Here is an 18,728-nt window from a genome sequence, read left to right as displayed (position 1 = left end):
CACCAGCAGGAGCACCAGCAGGAGCACAAGTTCTAGCAACAATAGTGCAGCACCAGCTCCACAGCAGCAGTTCAGGCTAGCAGCACAGCTCAACAACAGCAACAGGCAGTTTGCAGGCTTGTTTATCAGCAACACCACAAAAGAAAATCAGCAAAGGAAATCAGCAAAGGAAATCAGCAGATGGCAGCACCACTCCCCGGCAGCGGCGCCAAAAACTTGGTGTGGATTCTAAGATGCACACAATATGCTTGCAAGTATACAAGGTCAATATTTGTAATAAAAGAGTGAGTAGGGGTTTGTCCACAGGGAGAGGAGCATATGAGAAGTTTTCCTAGGCTAACAAGAGTGGCAATGCACTATGGCAGGCAAGCTAAAGGCAACCAAGGTTTCAGGCAGAGAAATAAGAACACAAGGTAAAGCAATAGAGAAGCAGGCTAAGAACCAAAGCAGGGAAAGATAAGCAAAGAACCAAAAATGCAGGGTAAAGCAATAAAGAAGCAGTTAAGACAAACAACAAACAACCAAGGCTTGGCAGCCAAGGGCAAGAGGCAGGATTGTGCACTGACTTCAGTGCACAGTAGCTACAAGATGCAGGGAAATAAAAAGCAAGAAAAGTAACAGGAGATACAAGCATACAGGACTGAAATTAAAAGTGACTGAAAGAGTAGTGGTGGTAAGCCAAGGCATATGATCCACCTTGTATCCTAATCAAGTAACATGGTCTAGGTTAAGTTCATTCCTAAGCATACACTAGAAATGAAAGAACACCAACTTGCTCACTAGTCTACCCCTAGCATTGGCTGTCTTTTGACAGTACATCCAATCACAGGCTTTATGAACATTGACATCTCTCATTTGCACAATCTAAACACAGCAGGGAAGAACTATCCTAGCTCAATTACACTTGACAGTGCACAAGGCTTCACTGAGCCTTGGCCTGAAGCTGATTAGCTCATGCTAACCATGCTATGGCAACATACATACATTAACATGGATAATTCATACATAACTAGCAACATATCAGATAACTCAACACATAAGCAAATTGCAACTGTAACTGACAAGCACTGAAATTTTAAGTTCATAAGAATTTGTCTCAAATTCTCTACTGGCTAGTCCAGAGAGGTAAATAGTGTCTCTCACACACTCCACACAACACCAATTTATACCCAATTACAAAATCCCCAAAAATCAGGACTACATCAGTCCAATTAAGGTTTGGTGAAAATACAAAATAAATCAAATAAAATCCTACCTAACTATGATAACAACCCTAATTGGACTAACCCATGCTTCAATTAGACGTACAAGTTATTTCCCCAAAAAATTCCCAAATCAGAAAAATTAGGGTTCTTAAAAATTTTTTACCTAATCACTGTTGACACTGATGGATGTCGACCCATGCCTCCAATCCTTCTCCTGATGCTTCTCTTTTTCTTCCCATGCCCTAATTGCTTTTCTAGCTCATCTATTCCATCAATTTCTCTTCTAGGGTTCCTGTGAGAGGAAAAGATCGAGGAATTGATGTTATAGAAAGCTAGAGGAGTAGGGGAATGATGGCTCGAATGGTGATGGTTGAATGATTTGGGGAGAGGATGGTGGAGTGATTTGGGGAGAAGATGGTGGTGATGGAGACGGACATGGTGGTGGTACGGGTTCTGAAGGAAGAAGAGATGGAGAAGAAAGAAGAAAGGTGCGTTTGGCTGGGTATAGGGTGTTCGATACTTGGGTGTTAGGCGGGCGTATCGAGTGTGATGATCTGCGACGCTGCGCCGTGGGATAGGGAGATGAAAGATCAATCGGACGGTGAGATGAAGTGAAGCTTGTAGCGACCGCTGGATTTTTTTATACAACGAAGTTAACGGCTCTAGATGGGGTTAGGTGTTGTAGTGTAAGGCGGAGATATCAGACGTTGATGAACAGCAAGGGAGCGACCGTTGGATTCAACAACCATCTAATCTGAAGGCTTGGAATTTCAGCGCTGTGGTGCTTGGCAGAGACTTCAGATTTTGATGCTCTATGAAGGAGCGACCATCGGATGCTTTTGGGAACTGATCTGACGGCTGAGAACGGAGGCGCTTTTGTGTGTAGATAATGAGGTTGTGCGCACCATTCTTCGCGGCTTCCTTGCGTAATTTCTCCCGGCTTTTCACTACTTTTCTGCTCTTTTCGCTCCGCGACTCATCCGAACTTTATTTATTACCTAAAAATGCAAAATTAATTAATAAAAATATTTATTCTTGAAAACAATGAAAATACAGAATATGGGATAAAATGTAGAATTAATGCATAAAAGATGAGTTAAAATGCCAACAAAAAGGGATAAAAATATACAATATTTGGCACTCATCACCTTGCCTATATTGCTTATTAATATAAGACTCACTGAGTACTTTTCCTGTGTTATGTTCCCCGACAGAACCCTTAATATCGGTATGGCATGACGGATTTGTGTTCACTCGAAGCAGAGTAGCACGGATTTCCAAGTACCAAAGTTAAGGCCCTTACACAAAACGCTCAGACAGAAAGCGCACTGCACTCTGTAAATAAGGAATTTTGTGGCAGCACAAAAAATCCAATTAATTTTTGTGATAACTCGCAAAAAACTCATAAATATGACTAATTTGCAAAATTAGGGTTTTGCGCCCTGCGCAGTATACTATACCTCGTTGGTCGGAATTACGCTTAAGCAACTAAGCAATTGATCCACCGCGGATGAATAGGTGCAGAGTCCTGCCCAAAATCAGAAAGCAAATAGTAACGGAGCAGCGGATAAGGAGTAACGGCGAGAGGAAGCGTGGCCATGCCACACGCCCCACTAGCCACGCCCCACGCTACCCAACCGTCCCCTACTCCTTTGTCGACCGTCGCTTTAAACCTGCCGCACTCCCACAAGTTGTGGCTGGACCCATACTTGCCGTCCCTATTTCCCATCGACCAATCAGGTCGCATCAAACCCGCCACGCACACCAAAAGGGTAGCCACACACATGCTTCGCCGGCTACCTACTTTCATTGACCAATCAGGTTGCTCTAAACCTGCCACGGCCTTAAAAGAGGTGGAAATTGTGTCAAAAGGTTGACATATTAAGTTTGCTTCCCAAAATCGTGCCAACACGCGAACATCATGCCAAACATGCCAAAACAAGTATGTTAGGCGCACACGCCAAACGGAAAGCCAGACATGCCAAAAGCATGCCAATCGCACACGCCAAACAGGCATGCCAAGTGCACATGCCAAACACGCCACTTACCGGGACAGCATGCCCAAAACTTGCCAACCCACTCTCCGTGCGTGACCAGCTTCACAACGGACTTCAATTTGGTTAGCTGAAACCCTAGACGCGGCCATGCTCTAGTGGCGGTGGATGAAACCCTAATTTCTAATTGTGGCACAAAACTTGCCACCTCGGGCCCGCTACATGCCACAAGCCGTACGGGCTTAGGAAACCCTAAAAAAGGCGCCACACCATAACCACCCGTGGAAATATTTGATCTTGTGGCCGTTTGTACATGGTGGCCTGCCTATGGCTCCTCCGGGATGACTCTGGCATCGTTTGTATAAAATGTCATGTCGCGGCCACCTACCACATGCTGCATGCCATATATGCTAATTAGGGTTTCGGCATGCCAAACCCTAATTTAGGCAAAGTTGTTGCGCCAACCAAGCCAAACAATGTTCCAAAGAACACTGGGATCAATGTGGCCACTGAAACTGATGTTGCCACACCACGTTTGAGTCTAACACCAACGTGCCCTAAAATTTAGTGGTCATGGCTACGCCAGGTGCTACTTGCACCATCGTGCTGCTGGCGTGCACAAACTATGCCATCCACCCCACCGTGCCACTGGTATGCACGAACCATGCCAGCCATGCTGCAATGCTGATGGCATGCACTAAAGATGCCATTGCACCATTACTAGGCGCCAACAGAAGGTAGCCACAATCAACGACTACCTTTCCTCATGAGATGCAATCTCAGCCATCCAAGTTTGCCACCGAACTGACAGATTTGTGGAGACTTTTAGGCGACCATCCACCTAATTCTAGTGGCCACGGCTATACCAGGCACCAGTTGCACCATCGTGCAACTGGCATGCACGAACTATGCCAGCCATTCCACCGCTCCACTGGCATGCACGAACTATCCCAGCCATTCCACCACGCCACTGGCATGCACGAATTATGCCAGCCATGCCGCGATACCACTGACATGCGCTAAAATCACCATTGTACCATTATCAAGCGCCAACAGAAGGTAGCCATAATCAACGGCTATCCTTCCTTATGAGATGCAATCTCAGCCATCCAAGTTCGCCACCGATATGGCAGGCTTGTGGTAAGTTTTAGGCGACCAACCGCCTAAATCTAGTGGCCATGGCTACGCCATGCGCCACTTGCACCACCGTGCCACTGGAATGCATGAGCCATGACATCCATGCTGCATTGCCACTGGCATACACCAAAACGCCATTGTGCCATTATCAGGCGCCAATGGAAGGTAGCCATAATCAACAGCTACCCTTCCTCATGAGATGCAATCTCAGCCATCCAAGTTCTCCACCGAACTGGCAGACTTGTGACAACTTTTAGGCGACCAGCCAAGACGAACCTAATAGCATCACATGCTATTTTCCTGCAGAAAGTCCCTTGATTTTAACTTTCCACACGTAGGAAAAGTGCTACATGTTTTCCACGAAAATACTTGAGACATCAAACATGTCACAAGCTGGGGGATACTCATCAGGGTATTGGTCTGGCGGTTTACAGCGTGCGACGTGCAATACGCCCGTTACAAGAAAGTGTCATAAAGCGGGGCGGTTAGTAATGGAAAGAAGTAATGGTGCAAACGGATCCACCTCCTTCATTATGGAAGCATAATTCTTGACGTTACACGTTACTCTTCCAGCACTCAATCGTTTCCACTTCCTACGAGACCAAGGTACGTTTTATTACGAGTTGTATAAATAGGTTTCACCTATTCACCACCAAACAACAAGTTTTTGTTAGAGAACAACACAGTATCCAGAAATCACCTGATAGCTTTCCATTCTGCTAGCCAGTTCTACTTTTTGATACAAGTACTAAACAACCACACCTTCAGAATCAACGATTCTGGTCTCAACACTTTCTTTGCTTCCCTCCCTAAGACCAACCCTTTTTCTTCACTTTGTGACCGAAGCAAGCCTGGAACTGCCATTTCTTGGTTTAGTCCAGTATTGTACATATTGATCTCTCGTAGCAAAAGTACTCCCGTGCAGTGCATTGTTTATTAGGGTATAGACTCGTTTCTCATCCGCACACACGAATTTTACAAAAATCGGCAGAAACCGTTTTCACCCACAAACAACCTCAATCTAAAACTTTTCCACCTATAAGTCCTTTCTTCGAAAGTGATTGTCTATGGACTGAGTCGAGACAATACAACTAACCGATCACACTTCGAGTGATCATCTATGGATACGAGATCGAGACAATACAATCAACGAAGTGTGTTTACTTGATATTAGGTTCGGACTTAACCAAACTCTAAGGGATAGATTATCAAGTGAATAGGAATTAAGTTTGTGAATTTTACTTCTAATTATAATAAACAATTATAATTGCGGAAATAGAAAAGTAAAACACACAGTAAGATTTTGTAAATGAACCGAGTAAAGTAAATGATCCAAAGTTATCCCAATCTATACAAGGGTATTTTATGTCTAAAAAAGATCAGTCAGGTGAGTCAGGTCTGACTCACAAAACAAACATATTTTCTGAGTCAGACCTTAGTGAGTCAGATCCAGATGAGTCAGGTAATTTCAGTCAGATCCAGACGATTCAGATCCAGCCAACTCAGATGAGTCAGCTGCAAACAAACAAGGCGCTAAAACAAAACAGCATACAAGGACAAAACAAGAGTTAGCTAGCGGGTCTAATGTGTGAATCAAACGGAACCACTGGATACAAAGTTAATAAAACAACGAAGGTCAAAGGTTAATAAATATCCCTCTGTATCGTGTTTTGAAAGCTTAATCCATCTGAGCAGTTTCTCTTGGCGATTCGAGCATGTGATTATCTACTAGAGCAACGTGCGTGATAACGTAATGTGAAATAGAAGAAGACATAAAAGTAGAGGGGAAGAAGAGAAAGAATTCCATTGATATGTGTATTGCAGACAAACATTAGAGCCTCTATTTATAGGGATAGACACAAGGACATCCCAATAATAAACGAGATTTATCTTAAATATTCTTAACATAATTACACATTTATAACAATCTTAAGTTTTTTCTTTTCTTAATTATTTTTTATTTTATATACTTTAGTTTTAATATAGAAAAAATGTATTAGATCATTCACATCGACGTGGATATCAAAATTAAATGGATTGGAGGCAGATGAGGTGAAATCTGGACCATGCTAACCCCTCGACCGTTGTCGCGATAGTGAAGATTGTTTCAGTAAACCGTGCCAACTATTTTTTGAACCATTTTTTGGGCACCACTCACTTTTGGTGGGGGACCATTTTTTCATTTTTGGGTGGATAATAAAAGTAATCCGAAGTCACCCCTTATCTAAATATTTTTGTTAATATCAAACTTGCCCTTGGTAATTAAATTAGTTAGTGTAATGATTAATAGTGATTATTAATTAGTGATTTATTAAAAAGAGATAGAGATTTGTTAGAAGAATAATTGTTGAGAGCGAAGAAGAAGTGGGTTTTGAATATTTTTTTTAGATGATTCATTTCGAAATGAGGGTTTTGGGTACATAGGTATACTTTAAATTTAGTTAATGCTGTTTGAATTAGCCAAAACTTTTGAAAAAATGAAAATTTTATAAACTGATTGCGACCATGGTAATAAAATTCGGTTACAACATCTGAAGAACAGGTAGCCGAACTCATCTGCAAGTGTAGTTCGGTTAATGTTTCTGAAAACACAGGTAGTCGAGCTCAGCTTTACTAGAATTTTTTTTCTTTCAGAGAAAAGTTCGGTTAGGAGAAAAAAATTGCGACCTAACCGAACTACACTTGCAGATGAGTTCGGTTAGGAGAAAAAGTTCGGTTAGGAGAAAAGTTCGGTTAGGAGAAAAAAAAATTGCGACGTAACCGAACTTAATATATAAGTTTTCAAAGAAAAGTTCGGTTAGGAGAAAAAAATTGCGACGTAACCGAACTAAAATTTCAGCTAAGAAAAAAATTGCGGCATAACCGAAATTTTCTCTAAAAGAAAAAACTCCATCAAAACTGAGTTAGACAAAGTTTTTCACATAATTCTTAGCCGAACTTCTCTCTGGAACTTCAATTTTCAACTCATTTGGATGATTACTTCTCATTTTTTGAACCAAAAACGAATCATAAGTAATGAGTTTATGGAAATATCTTTGAATCGACGACGTCAAGGAAGAGGGAAGAAGAGAAGAAGATGAACCCTCTATAAATGATGGGTTTGTGAAAAATTAAATTTAGTGAGTTTGTTACAGTTTTGATTTTGTTTTGTTAATATAACTAGATCTTTACTCGTGCCGTAACGAAACGGGCCTTGGCGTTGGTCCATTTTAAATATTGCGCCCCAAAAACTTATCAACCTCTTTCCGTTTATTGGGTTAACAGAATTCACTTGTAATCTCCCATTCTTTATATTTTTCTTAAAATTAAGATAAACTCTAGTGTAATCCTATTTTTTCTTTACATTTTTTTAGGACATCAAATTATTGTTTCCATCAGTTCCTCGTTTTGCTGAATAAATCTTATGATATCATATGAGCAAGTTATCACAGATAACAGATACTAAGATTAACATGCGGAAAAGGGAGCCACACCTCAACAGAATGCAGTAACAGAAACATGCGTACCAAATGCATAAAGCGAAATACAGTAAAACAAAATGTATAGACATAAATAAACATGATTGACGATTCCTAGTATCATTTTATTTGTCAGCATCCCTCGATATACCGTATTCCTATTTGATTTCACATTTCCCCGTCACATCTGATAATCCTTTCATTTCAGCCGTCTGCTCTGGTGGTGTGTAGTTGTGGATCCTCCAAATAGATGGAGAATAGTACTTTCTAGCCTCCAAATAGTATTTTTTGGTATTTAACGGAAGATTCAAACTCTCCATTGCGCCATGATGTTCCTGCAATTTGTATAACGCTCATTAGAATTAAATGTTTAAAATCCGTACGCATTACGTTTTATCGGGGTATTATATATGCGAATCTCCGCCATTAAATCCTCAACATATAATTGCGCCCAGCAGCTTCTCTTAACGAATGCTTTGGTAACTTCAAAAGCCTTGTCCCTATTAGTTCCATATGTTCTGCACCTGGAATATAATCCGGCGATGGAGGACTTCATAAAGAACCTTGAACACATGTTGAACTCCTTTCTCCTGTTTAAAATTAATAGGTTGTAAGTAGCAGCCTTACCATTTAAGCTTATATTTTTAATTTTGTACGTTTAATATGTACCAATTTTTCCGATTTTTTTTTCAAACACGGTTTTGTGAACTGAGCTACAAAATAGTACCAGTCTCATTGGGTAATCACTTATACCTCTTTCACCTGCATTAAGTAATCCACCTTAAGTCCCAATAATTCCTCTGCTACTTCATCTTTCCCTTGGAATATTGCAGATTCCGGTCCATCAGTCACCACCATTGTCAAGCGCAATCTATCCAAGTGTTGATCAGTAACTTCATATCCAGATTGTCTATTTATTTTATTTTTCTTACAATAAACAGATTGCATAAAATTTAAATAACACAAATATTACATCCGGATCGAATGAGTGTATTTTAAGCACTCCGTATAGTGTCCTCCGTTGAGTGTTTCCTCAAATTCCTTGTTGCATTCAGGACAATACATGCAACACCAATCATCTGCGAAGCTAGTTATTTGCACCAATGTGGTCATTGTATCCCTCGCCTGTAATAACCCAACGTCAATATTTTGTAGTTGTTCAATAGATTAATAGACTAATCGATACCTCAATCTCCAAATTCCGATTCTTTTGACACAGCATAGCAAGTGACATCCTCTGCCCCTGTTCATATGCAAAATGAGTTGTGGTCACGCTGCTGTTGTTGTTCGATTCGTTTGAACTTGTACCTGCACATGTGATAGAAGATAATTTTAATTCATTTTTCCCAACTGGAATATTATTAGGGATCCTACATTTGGATAAATGGTTATACCTGGAAGGAGTGCTCTTGCCGTTGGTTGTCTCTTGAGATATGCCATCATGTATTTAGGCATGGTACAGTTTATCTGTGATGCCATGGTGAGTCAGTTGGTATGTGGTGTCGTAGGTTGGATCTCAATTCTCCTCCCAACTTAAATATACCTCTGGTCATTAATGTGCATAATGAAAATTCATTCAATGGCCATCATGTATCTTTGTATTTCAGTTCAAAATCTGAATAGTCTTTCCCACAATTTCCATTATAACAATGCGGGAGTTGCATCAAAGTTACCTGAGTAATAAATGATTAATTAAGTGTTTTCATCGTCTTAAGTGGGATAGAAAAACAACAGATCATAGCTAGTTAATGGTTTCATATATCAAAGACTAAATTTCGTACCCGGCATAATGTTTGTGGTATCTCTGCTTGGGCTTTTTCTGCCAATTCACGGTTGCTTCTACTGCGTTGTGCCGTTTGGCGTCCCTGGAGTAAAAGATGGGATGTAAGTGCACTCCATGAGGCAAAAATCATTGTATTAGAAAAAAGATGGATATCTAGTGATATGGTTGATTCTATATTTAGTGACACATTTGGGTCCTCCAATTGTGTTGGCTGCTGCACTTTGCGATTTCGGGTACTACTCTGTAAAATTTGAATTCAAGGTAATTCATCGCACGAAGTGGGATAGAAAAACAACAGTTCATAGCAACTATATGATTTCATATGTTGAACAATCAATTTGTTACCTGGGATAATGTTTGTGGTTTTTCTAGTGCTTCACGGGTCCGCCTCCTAGGTAGCCATGTCAGTGCAGTATGAGTGAATTATGATTCTGGAGAAAGATGTTCAAGGTGGATAAGCATAAGTAAACACACAACAAATAGACTGACCGTCAGGGTGGATTCTTCCTGTGATGGATTCATTGGTGTCCTAGAACGTGAGTTTCCAAGTTGGTACTGGTGAATCTTTGGTATGCTTTCGTTTCTTGGATTTGTTTTAACATCAGATGCATATTCATAAAAAAGTTTATATTGTGGAGGTGATTATTTGGAAATTTGGATTTTAACTTGTTGGAGTTGTTGCATGACGTTTGGGTTTCTCGTTTTTTTTCTTCATAAATACAGGATTTGTGTTGAACGTGGCCGGGGTAATTGAAACCCATAATTATTATCCCTTAATTAGGTTTTTCATCCAATCTTTTCATTATAATGCCAAGACAGGAAGATTAAAGGGTATTGAAGGACGATTGAAGTGAGAATTACCTGTGGTGATGGAGCAGAAAAAGGGCAATCTGCTGTTTCGCATATACCTCTGCAACACCATATTGATCAAAAAGATTGCGTATTCTATCCCTACCAATATCATAAGTGTAATTGTAAACGCATCGGATGAAGGTTGTGTTAAGGCATATAGCACGTGTGTTACTTAACACACGTTTATCTTGTCAAACAAGTCTTTTGTATTTTAGGAAATTGGTTTAGGTTTGGAAACTATCTTACCTTGTAGTTCAAGAAAGACTTTGTATATACATGCATCTTGTAAAACCAATTGTAATACGTTAAGTTAATAACAAAAGAACAAGTTTTCTGTTAAGTCTTCTCTTCTTAAACTCTTCTATCTTCTGTTAGTTTTAAGTTAAACTCAAAACCTTAGTTGCTTCAACTTGGTATCATCCTAGTTGACCCTCATGTCTTCCACTGCCTCAACATCTTCTGTTGTTTCAACTATAATCAACTCATCTCAATCAATGATGGCTTCATCTGTTTTTTCACAACCTCACCACATTATCACTGTCAAACTTGATGACACAAATTACTCTTTATGGCGTGCTCAGTTTCTCCCATATCTCCAAGGTTATGAGCTCGATAGTTTTGTTACCGGTGCCAATCCATGGCCGTCTCCCACTCTTCCCAACAGTGACAACCCGAATCCTGCGTACGCTCCTTGGCTGAAGCAAGACCGTATTCTTCTTGGCTGGATTTTCTCCTCGCTAACTCCTGCTGTTCATCGTCTCACAAGTTCTCATGTTGTTTGGTCTTCTCTTGAATCTCTTTTTGCTTCAAAATCAGATGCGCACATTCATCACCTGCAATGTGAACTTAGGGCTTTACGCAAAGGATCTCTTTCTATGAGAGATTACATTGGTCGAGCTCGCAACATTGTTGACAATCTCGCTGCTACTGATACTGTTGTTACTGAGTCTGAGTTACGTCACTGCATCCTCGCTGGCTTAGATACTGCATATGATGCTATTGTTACCTCTCTTACAACTTCCATGGGAGCCATGAAACTAGAGGATTTCATCACCTATCTTCTTACGTTTGAACTTCGTATTGAAAACCAAGGAAAGTTACTGAACTCCCAGCCTGTTGCCAATATCGCCGCACCAAGCCCAGCTCGTTTGTCTGCTTCAAACTACTCATGTTCTCCTGCTCGGCCCAGTGCAACTTAGGCCCAGAATTCGTTCTCTGAACAACCCAGCTCGTCACCAACATCAGACTTCCCTGCTCGGCCCAGCTCCATCTCAGACTTCCAACTCTCGTTCAGAAGTGAAGATACCCTGCCAATTATGTGGTCGCAAGAACCATGAAGCTAACGATTGTTGGAATCGCTTCGATCGTAGTTTTCGTCCTCCTCGACGTCAGCCACCAACCTCTGCTCCTCGTGCTTATGCTGCTCGAACTAGTTTATTACCTACTCCTCCGTGGACTCCTGACAGTGGTGCTACAGATCATATAACGAATGATCTTTCTCATCTTCAATTTTCCAACGAATATACTGGTCCTGAACAAATTCTAATGGGTAATGGTTCTTCTATTCCAATTTCCAATGTTGGATCCTCTTTTTTGGGAACTCCCAACCGTAAGTTGCAGCTTCGTAATGTTCTTCATGCACCACAAATTTCACATAATCTATTGTCTGTTTCTCGGTTTACTACTGACAATAATGTCTTATTTGAATTTCATCCAACTTTTTGTCTTGTGAAGGATCGATGTACCGGGAATGTTCTTCTTCGTGGCAGTAGGAGGGGTGGTCTCTATCAACTTGATGATTCGTTTCAATCTTCTAAAGCCTACATAGGGGAGCGTGCTACCTTACAAGATTGGCACTCTATATTAGGACATCCAATGATGCGCACAGTGCGTAAAGTTGTTTCCCAGTTTTCACTTCCAGTTTCTAGTCAGACGATTAAGTTTTGTTCATCTTGTCATGAACATAGGAGTCATAAATTACCTTTTCATTCCAGTAAAACTACTTATTTGAATCCATTAGATTTAATTGTCTCTGATGTTTGGGGACCTTCTCATATTTTTTCTAATGAAGGATACAAATATTATGTCATATTTATTAATGCTTTTAGTCGTTTTACTTGGATGTTTCCTATGTCTCAGAAATCTGATGTCTTTTCTATATTCTTTTTGTTTCAAAAGAACGTTGAAAAAATCTTTTTAATCGCAAAATAAAAAAGTTTCAATCCGATAATGCACTTGAATATCGAAAACTTACTCCGCATCTTCAACAACTTGGTATTTTTCATCGATTTTCTTGTCCGCATACTTCTGAATTCGTGAAACTGGTCTTACAATTCTAAACATGGCTTATGTACCATCCTCATATTGGTATGACTCTTTTTACACTGCTTGTTTTTTAATGAACCGTGTTCCGTCTACCTCTATTCATAATACTTCTCCGTATGAAGTTCTTTTTGGTCTCCCACAAGATTACACTTTGCTTCGCGTATTTGGTTGTTTGTGTTATCCTCACCTACGTCCATATAGATCTCATAAGATGGATCCACTTTCTTCTCCTTGTGTTTTTATTGGTTATAGTCCTTCTCAAAAAGTCTACAAATGTCTCCATATCCCTACAGGACGGATATACGTTAGTCGTCGTGTTGTTTTTTATGAGACCACTTTTCCTTTCGCCACTATATCACATCCTTCTCTGGTGTCGACTCCTTCACAGGTAACCATTTTTACCCCCTTGACTCCTTCTTTACCACCGACTTTGTCTACTCGCTCTCGGTCTCTTCTGCTCCCACCGCCAGCACCAATCATCAGTGGCAATCATCCGCATGTCAGACAGTACAACTCATCAGCCGCCAGCAGTCACCAAATTCAGCCGACAACACCAATCATTAGCACTCAGCCGACAACACCAATCATTAGTAGTCAGCCGACAACACCAATCATTAGTACTCAACCTACAGTACCAACCACTGAGCCGACATCACCAATCATTAGTACTCAACCGACAGTACAATCACTGAGCCGACAGCACCAATCATCCAGCAGCCACAACCGACAGTTCCAATCACTGCTATGTCGGATTCAGTCGTCACTAATGATGTTCCGTTAACAAATTCTGGTGAAGTTTCGTCGACAAATTCTGTATCCAGTGAATTGGCTCCTACATCTGATCCTACTTCTACTGTTGTTACACATCCAATGGTAACAAGGGCCAAAGATGGTATTTTTAAACCAAATTCGAAATATGCCTTGGTATGTGATTCTCTTCTCGAGCCTACTTGTATTTCACAAGCTCACAAAGATCCCAAATGGCGTACGTCTTCCGATGCTGAGATTAATGCTTTACTTCGAAATGGTACGTGGTCGTTAGTAAAATATGATCCTTCTATGAATGTTATTGGATGTAAATGGGTATTTCGTATTAAACGCAATCCTGATGGTACGATTGCACGACGAAAGTCATGCTTGGTTGCAAAAGGATATAATCAGCAAGAGGGTATTGATTACTCTGAAACGTTTAGTCCAGTTGTTAAACCATGTACTATACGTATTATTCTTACATTGGCTTTGTCTTCCAATTGGCCTATTCGTCAACTTGATGTGCAGAATGCCTTTTTGCATGGAGAACTTCACGAAGAAGTGTATATGAAGCAACCACCTGGCTATGTGGATCCTCGTTTTCCTACGCATGTCTGCAAATTACACCGTTCTCTTTATGGCCTCAAACAAGCACCCCGTGCGTGGTATCACATGCTTAGTACCTTTTTGTTGCAAATTGGTTTTATCACTTCGAAGTGTGACTCGTCCTTTTTCATCTACAACGGTTCTCATGGTACTATCTATTTGCTGGTCTATGTGGATGACATTATTGTTACTGGTTCTAATTCTACCGGTGTTAAATCTATTCTTGACCGTCTACAACAAGAATTCGCAATTAAAGATCTTGGCCTCTTATCTTATTTTCTTGGAATTGAAGCAGTTCGTACATCCTCAGGATTGTTTCTTTCTCAACAAAGGTATGCTCATGATCTTCTTATTCGTGCAAAAATGGATGGTGTTAAGCCTATTCAAACACCACTTAGCACTTCTGGGGATATATCTTCTGATCGCAGTACTTTATTAACTGATGCTACTGAATATCGTAGTATTGTTGGAGCTCTACAATATTTAACTTTTACTCGTCCGGATTTGGCATATGCTGTTAATAAGGTTTGTCAATTTATGCATGCACCTACTGTGTTTCACTGGATCTTAGTAAAACGCATCCTTCGTTATCTTAAGGAAACGTCTACTTTTGGTATACTTCTTCGACCATCTCCTTCTCTACAATTATCTTTCAGTGCATATACTGATTCAGATTGGGATGGTTCTCTTGAAGATCGACGTTCAACCGGTGGTTATTGTGTATTTTTGGGTGGTAACATTATCTCTTGGAGTGCTCGTAAACAGAAAACTGTGTCACGTTCTAGCACTGAAGCAGAATATAGGGGTCTTGCTATTGCTACTGCTGAAATTATGTGGATCCAATCAATTCTCTCAGAACTTCGTGCTTCCACTCAATCACCTCCGGTTCTATGGTGTGACAATCTGGGTGCAACTTATCTTACTGTTAATCCTATATTTCATGCAAGAACGAAACATATTGAGATTGATTATCATTTTGTACGTGATCAGGTTGCTTTGAAACTTCTTGATGTCAGATTTGTATCTTCTAAGGATCAAATTGCAGATATCTTCACCAAACCTCCATCTAAAGATCGGTTTTCTCTCTTAAGGTTCAAGCTAACGGTTCAAGATCACCCGTTACGCTTGCGGGAGGGTGTTAAGGCATATAGCACGTGTGTTAAGTAACACACGTTTATCTTGTCAAACAAGTCTTTTGTATTTTAGGAAATTGATTTAGGTTTGGAAACTATCTTACCTTGTAGTTCAAGGAAGACTTTGTATATATATGCATCTTGTAAAACCAATTGTAATACGTTAAGTTAATAACAAAAGAACAAGTTTTCTGTTAAGTCTTCTCTTCTTAAACTCTTCTATCTTCTGTTAGTTTTAAGTTAAACTCAAAACCCTAGCTGCTTCAACCGGTTGATTATAAGTTTATTCACTATTTCCCCCTTTCCACCACCCCTAAATGTCCACAGGGAGTCTCGATTTCATCACCATCTTCTTCAATGTCTTGATAAAGAGATCTGGTTTTGAAATCCACCTCTGTAACCTGGAAATTATTGGAAACATGAAGAGATTTTAATGTCATTATTAATTTCAATACCGAATCCTCAAACAGAAACACGAACAATTGAATCCCCCACTGTAATGGAAACAAAAACCCTTTAAATCCATAAAATCATATTAGATTGTGAGATACGGAGGGGTGATAAGAGAAACGTTGGATAGTGAAAGGGGTAAACGGAGGGAAAAGATGGATTCACCGGGACTCTCCCAGAAGTTACTCCATGCGATCAACCGTTATATCTGACCGCTGATTTATCTATTTGGATGACCTGATCGGCGTTTATATGTTTTAAGTTATCTACAAGCCTTAAGTTATCTGTAAGCCTCAATAAGGGCAAATGTTCATTAGGCGTAGCATAGAACAAACATAGTTGAATAAAAATTAGCAGGCCAAACTTTGGATTTAAATTAACCAAAAAAACATAATTTTTCATATCTCCTCATATCAGCACGGTTACACGGGCAGGCATAAAATTAAACTTCAGTTATAAATAGGATCCACCAGTGCCACCGTGGGTCCGATAAAATGGACTATTACTACAACGCCTTGAAATGGGAAAACACACCTAAACAAAATGCATTAAGGGAGTCACAACAGAACCAAATGCAATACGGGAAACACACAAACAAAATGCAGAGACAGAAAGAAACGTGATCGACAACTCCTATACGGTGTTTTATTTTTTGCATCCTAATACCAACGAAGTTGCATGTCTTGATAGTGAAGGCATGGTTGGAGTTGGTACTTGAGGGGGGCGAAGGCAACTTCCCCATAGTGAAGCTTGGGGTTTCAAGAAACTTCATGTTATACAGTGTTATCAGTATGAGGTAATCCTGGAAGACACCAATCAGGGATTCAAAGGCGGCCTTCACAGTTGCAAAGCCTTCAACCTGGTTGGAAAATGAAGTCTGTGGTTAGATTTCGAATACGATAAAAATAATGCTATAATTGACAAATTAGTTAACAAATGTTAGTTGAGCAAAACCCACTAAAGATATTAAAATCATTAACAATATAATAAGAATTTGAGATCTAAGTTGCTCATGTTAGAAAAGCTCAGTATTCCAATAAATAAGGATTGTGTATGAATAATAACTAAAACTTCTGCTTTCGTTATTGGGTCCATCATCTGCATTTTAAATTATGAGCAGGTGTGTAATTAGAGTATCTTTTTACAGACAGTATGTGTTTATGCATCATTTTGCTAAAGTAACATATTAATCAAAAAATTATAACGTGTGCTGATAAATTCTTCATTGAATGTATGTTGTGTTAGCAGCCATTTTAGGATGGGCGCTAAACTATTAAGCCTAACGATGCTGCACTAACTTTTAAACAACGTTGCACAAAGTTTCCAAAAAGGTTGACTAAGGAAGTGAAATTAGTTAATCTGTTAGTGGAGTTACTTTAACGTAGAGTTTTCAATTGTAAAAAATGTACCTCGCCCTTATTAACAGCATCCAAGGCTGGTAGCTGGACAATTTTTTGGACTTTGCTGTCCATGGCAACAAAAAATGCTGTGCCCGATGAGTCTTCAACTTCCAATCTAAGAAGGTATCTGCATAACACACGGACCAAACAACTGTCAGTAGATGTCAGTTTCAGTTGGTAGGAACAGGTAATAATTTAGCATTGAATAATGGCCAGAACCTGGGAACCGGTTCGTCTATTTGGACCTTGCAGCTAGGGCACCAATGGTCCCCCGTGTTTCCAACCGACTTAGTTGTGCAGTTGTGGCAGCCCAGGTAGTACCATCCTTTCTCAGTGGAAATACCAATAGCCTTGGCACGGCAGACTTTTCTGTTTAGCATCTGGAAAAATGGAAACACAGTTAACAAAATATTTGGAGAAACACGACTTGTTAAATGGAAAATTGCGGATGTGATCATACATTGTATCCAGATTCCCACTTTGCTTCCAGCAATTGGGAAACTGACATGGTAGTGTCGCCAGTGGATTTAGCTGCCTGATTGTAACCAACTCTCATCGGGATTGTGATTTCACGCGGCGGTGTTCGGTGGGAAGACCTGAGTTTACATGAAATCAAAAGTTAAAATACTTTTTCTTCCTTATGTTGAAAGGTTCAAAATCATGATTATAACATGTGAGTCAATTTGTTAAAAAGTCATACCTTTCTCGAATATGCAAGACTTCTGGAATATCGAGGTTAAAGTAAATTTTAGTCGCATTGGTTAAAGAGAGCGACGCCTTGCCTGGATCATCACATGGGTTAATTTAATATGTAGGGATGTAATTAAGATATGTTTGTTTGCAAATTCGGCCAATTTGGTCATTAAGATTTGTGTACCAAGATATTATTTGACATAGACACCAGCGACAACAGCTACAATAGGCCGCGGATTAAGTTCATGCGCTTCAAGGTTTCTGGTAAGCTCAGAAGTGGAATCACCCCATAATGTGACCTTAATCCTCATCCCACTGTTTTCAGGTGAGAAATGTAACAATTATCATACATGCGTATCCAATAAAGACTAAATCAAATTCACGGTGTTAACTGAATTTTGCTCAAACATACCTCAAGTTTTCCAGTGGTAGCTCACGCATGAAACTGGCGTTGCCAGAATTTAGCTTAAATTGTTGCAAGTTTGTGTGGCTGGTTAGCACACCAACAACATCTGCAAACAACAATAGGGAAATATTAGGCGATTTAAGCACGACTAGGGATTCGAAAGATGTAATATTCACTTAAGTCACCGGTAAGGTAAGTGTTTGGTGCTATCAGCTGTAAGGTTCTCAAGCTCAGTGAAATGGAACATGTGGCGAGGAATCGACGAACTGGAGGATTCAAGTGGTCTAATATCAGTATTCCAGTTAAAGTATGCGCTGTAGTCATTCTGGGCACGACGCAACATTTTTTTTTTCTGGGGTAAATGTCAAATTGTTCAGACACAACAACATCCCTCTTCTACAAGGGGTTCAAATTTTCAGATGAATTTCTTCTGAACAATTGCGTGCAGCAGGTCACCCTGTGATACGATAAGGAAATAATATTATTAGTATTTATTAAAATCCCTGCAAAAAATATAAAACTAACTGATTGTGGAG

At 39.9% G+C, this 18,728-nt stretch overlaps 1 protein-coding gene across 1 annotated transcript; it reads right to left on the bottom strand.

Annotated features, from left to right (window-relative positions):
- Nucleotides 1-15,533: 15,533 nt before the first annotated feature.
- LOC113351734 (replication protein A 70 kDa DNA-binding subunit D-like) lies at nt 15,534-18,535 on the bottom strand. Its single transcript, XM_026595670.1, has 8 exons — nt 18,378-18,535; nt 18,199-18,276; nt 17,995-18,101; nt 17,794-17,875; nt 17,554-17,689; nt 17,313-17,473; nt 17,103-17,220; nt 15,534-15,644 (listed from the first exon to the last, which is right to left on the bottom strand). The coding sequence occupies exons 1-8, from the start codon at nt 18,533-18,535 to the stop codon at nt 15,534-15,536; spliced, it is 951 nt and encodes a 316-aa protein (XP_026451455.1).
- Nucleotides 18,536-18,728: the final 193 nt, after the last annotated feature.

This window comes from Papaver somniferum, chromosome 2 (genome assembly GCF_003573695.1).
Source record: "Papaver somniferum cultivar HN1 chromosome 2, ASM357369v1, whole genome shotgun sequence".
In the NCBI taxonomy this organism is placed as follows: domain Eukaryota; kingdom Viridiplantae; phylum Streptophyta; class Magnoliopsida; order Ranunculales; family Papaveraceae; genus Papaver; species Papaver somniferum.
Note: the sequence above shows the minus strand (reverse complement) of the source record. Positions and strands in the feature narration are given on the sequence as shown.

Excerpts from the sequence above, each read along its gene's own strand:
- LOC113351734 (XM_026595670.1), bottom strand. The coding sequence starts at position 18,535 with ATGTTGCGTCGTGCCCAGAATGACTACAGCGCATACTTTAACTGGAAT. Across the intron at positions 17,690-17,793 it reads GTCTTGCATATTCGAGAAAG|GTCTTCCCACCGAACACCGC; the intron begins GTATGACTTTTT and ends ATGTAAACTCAG. Across the intron at positions 17,221-17,312 it reads ATAGACGAACCGGTTCCCAG|ATACCTTCTTAGATTGGAAG; the intron begins GTTCTGGCCATT and ends TGTGTTATGCAG.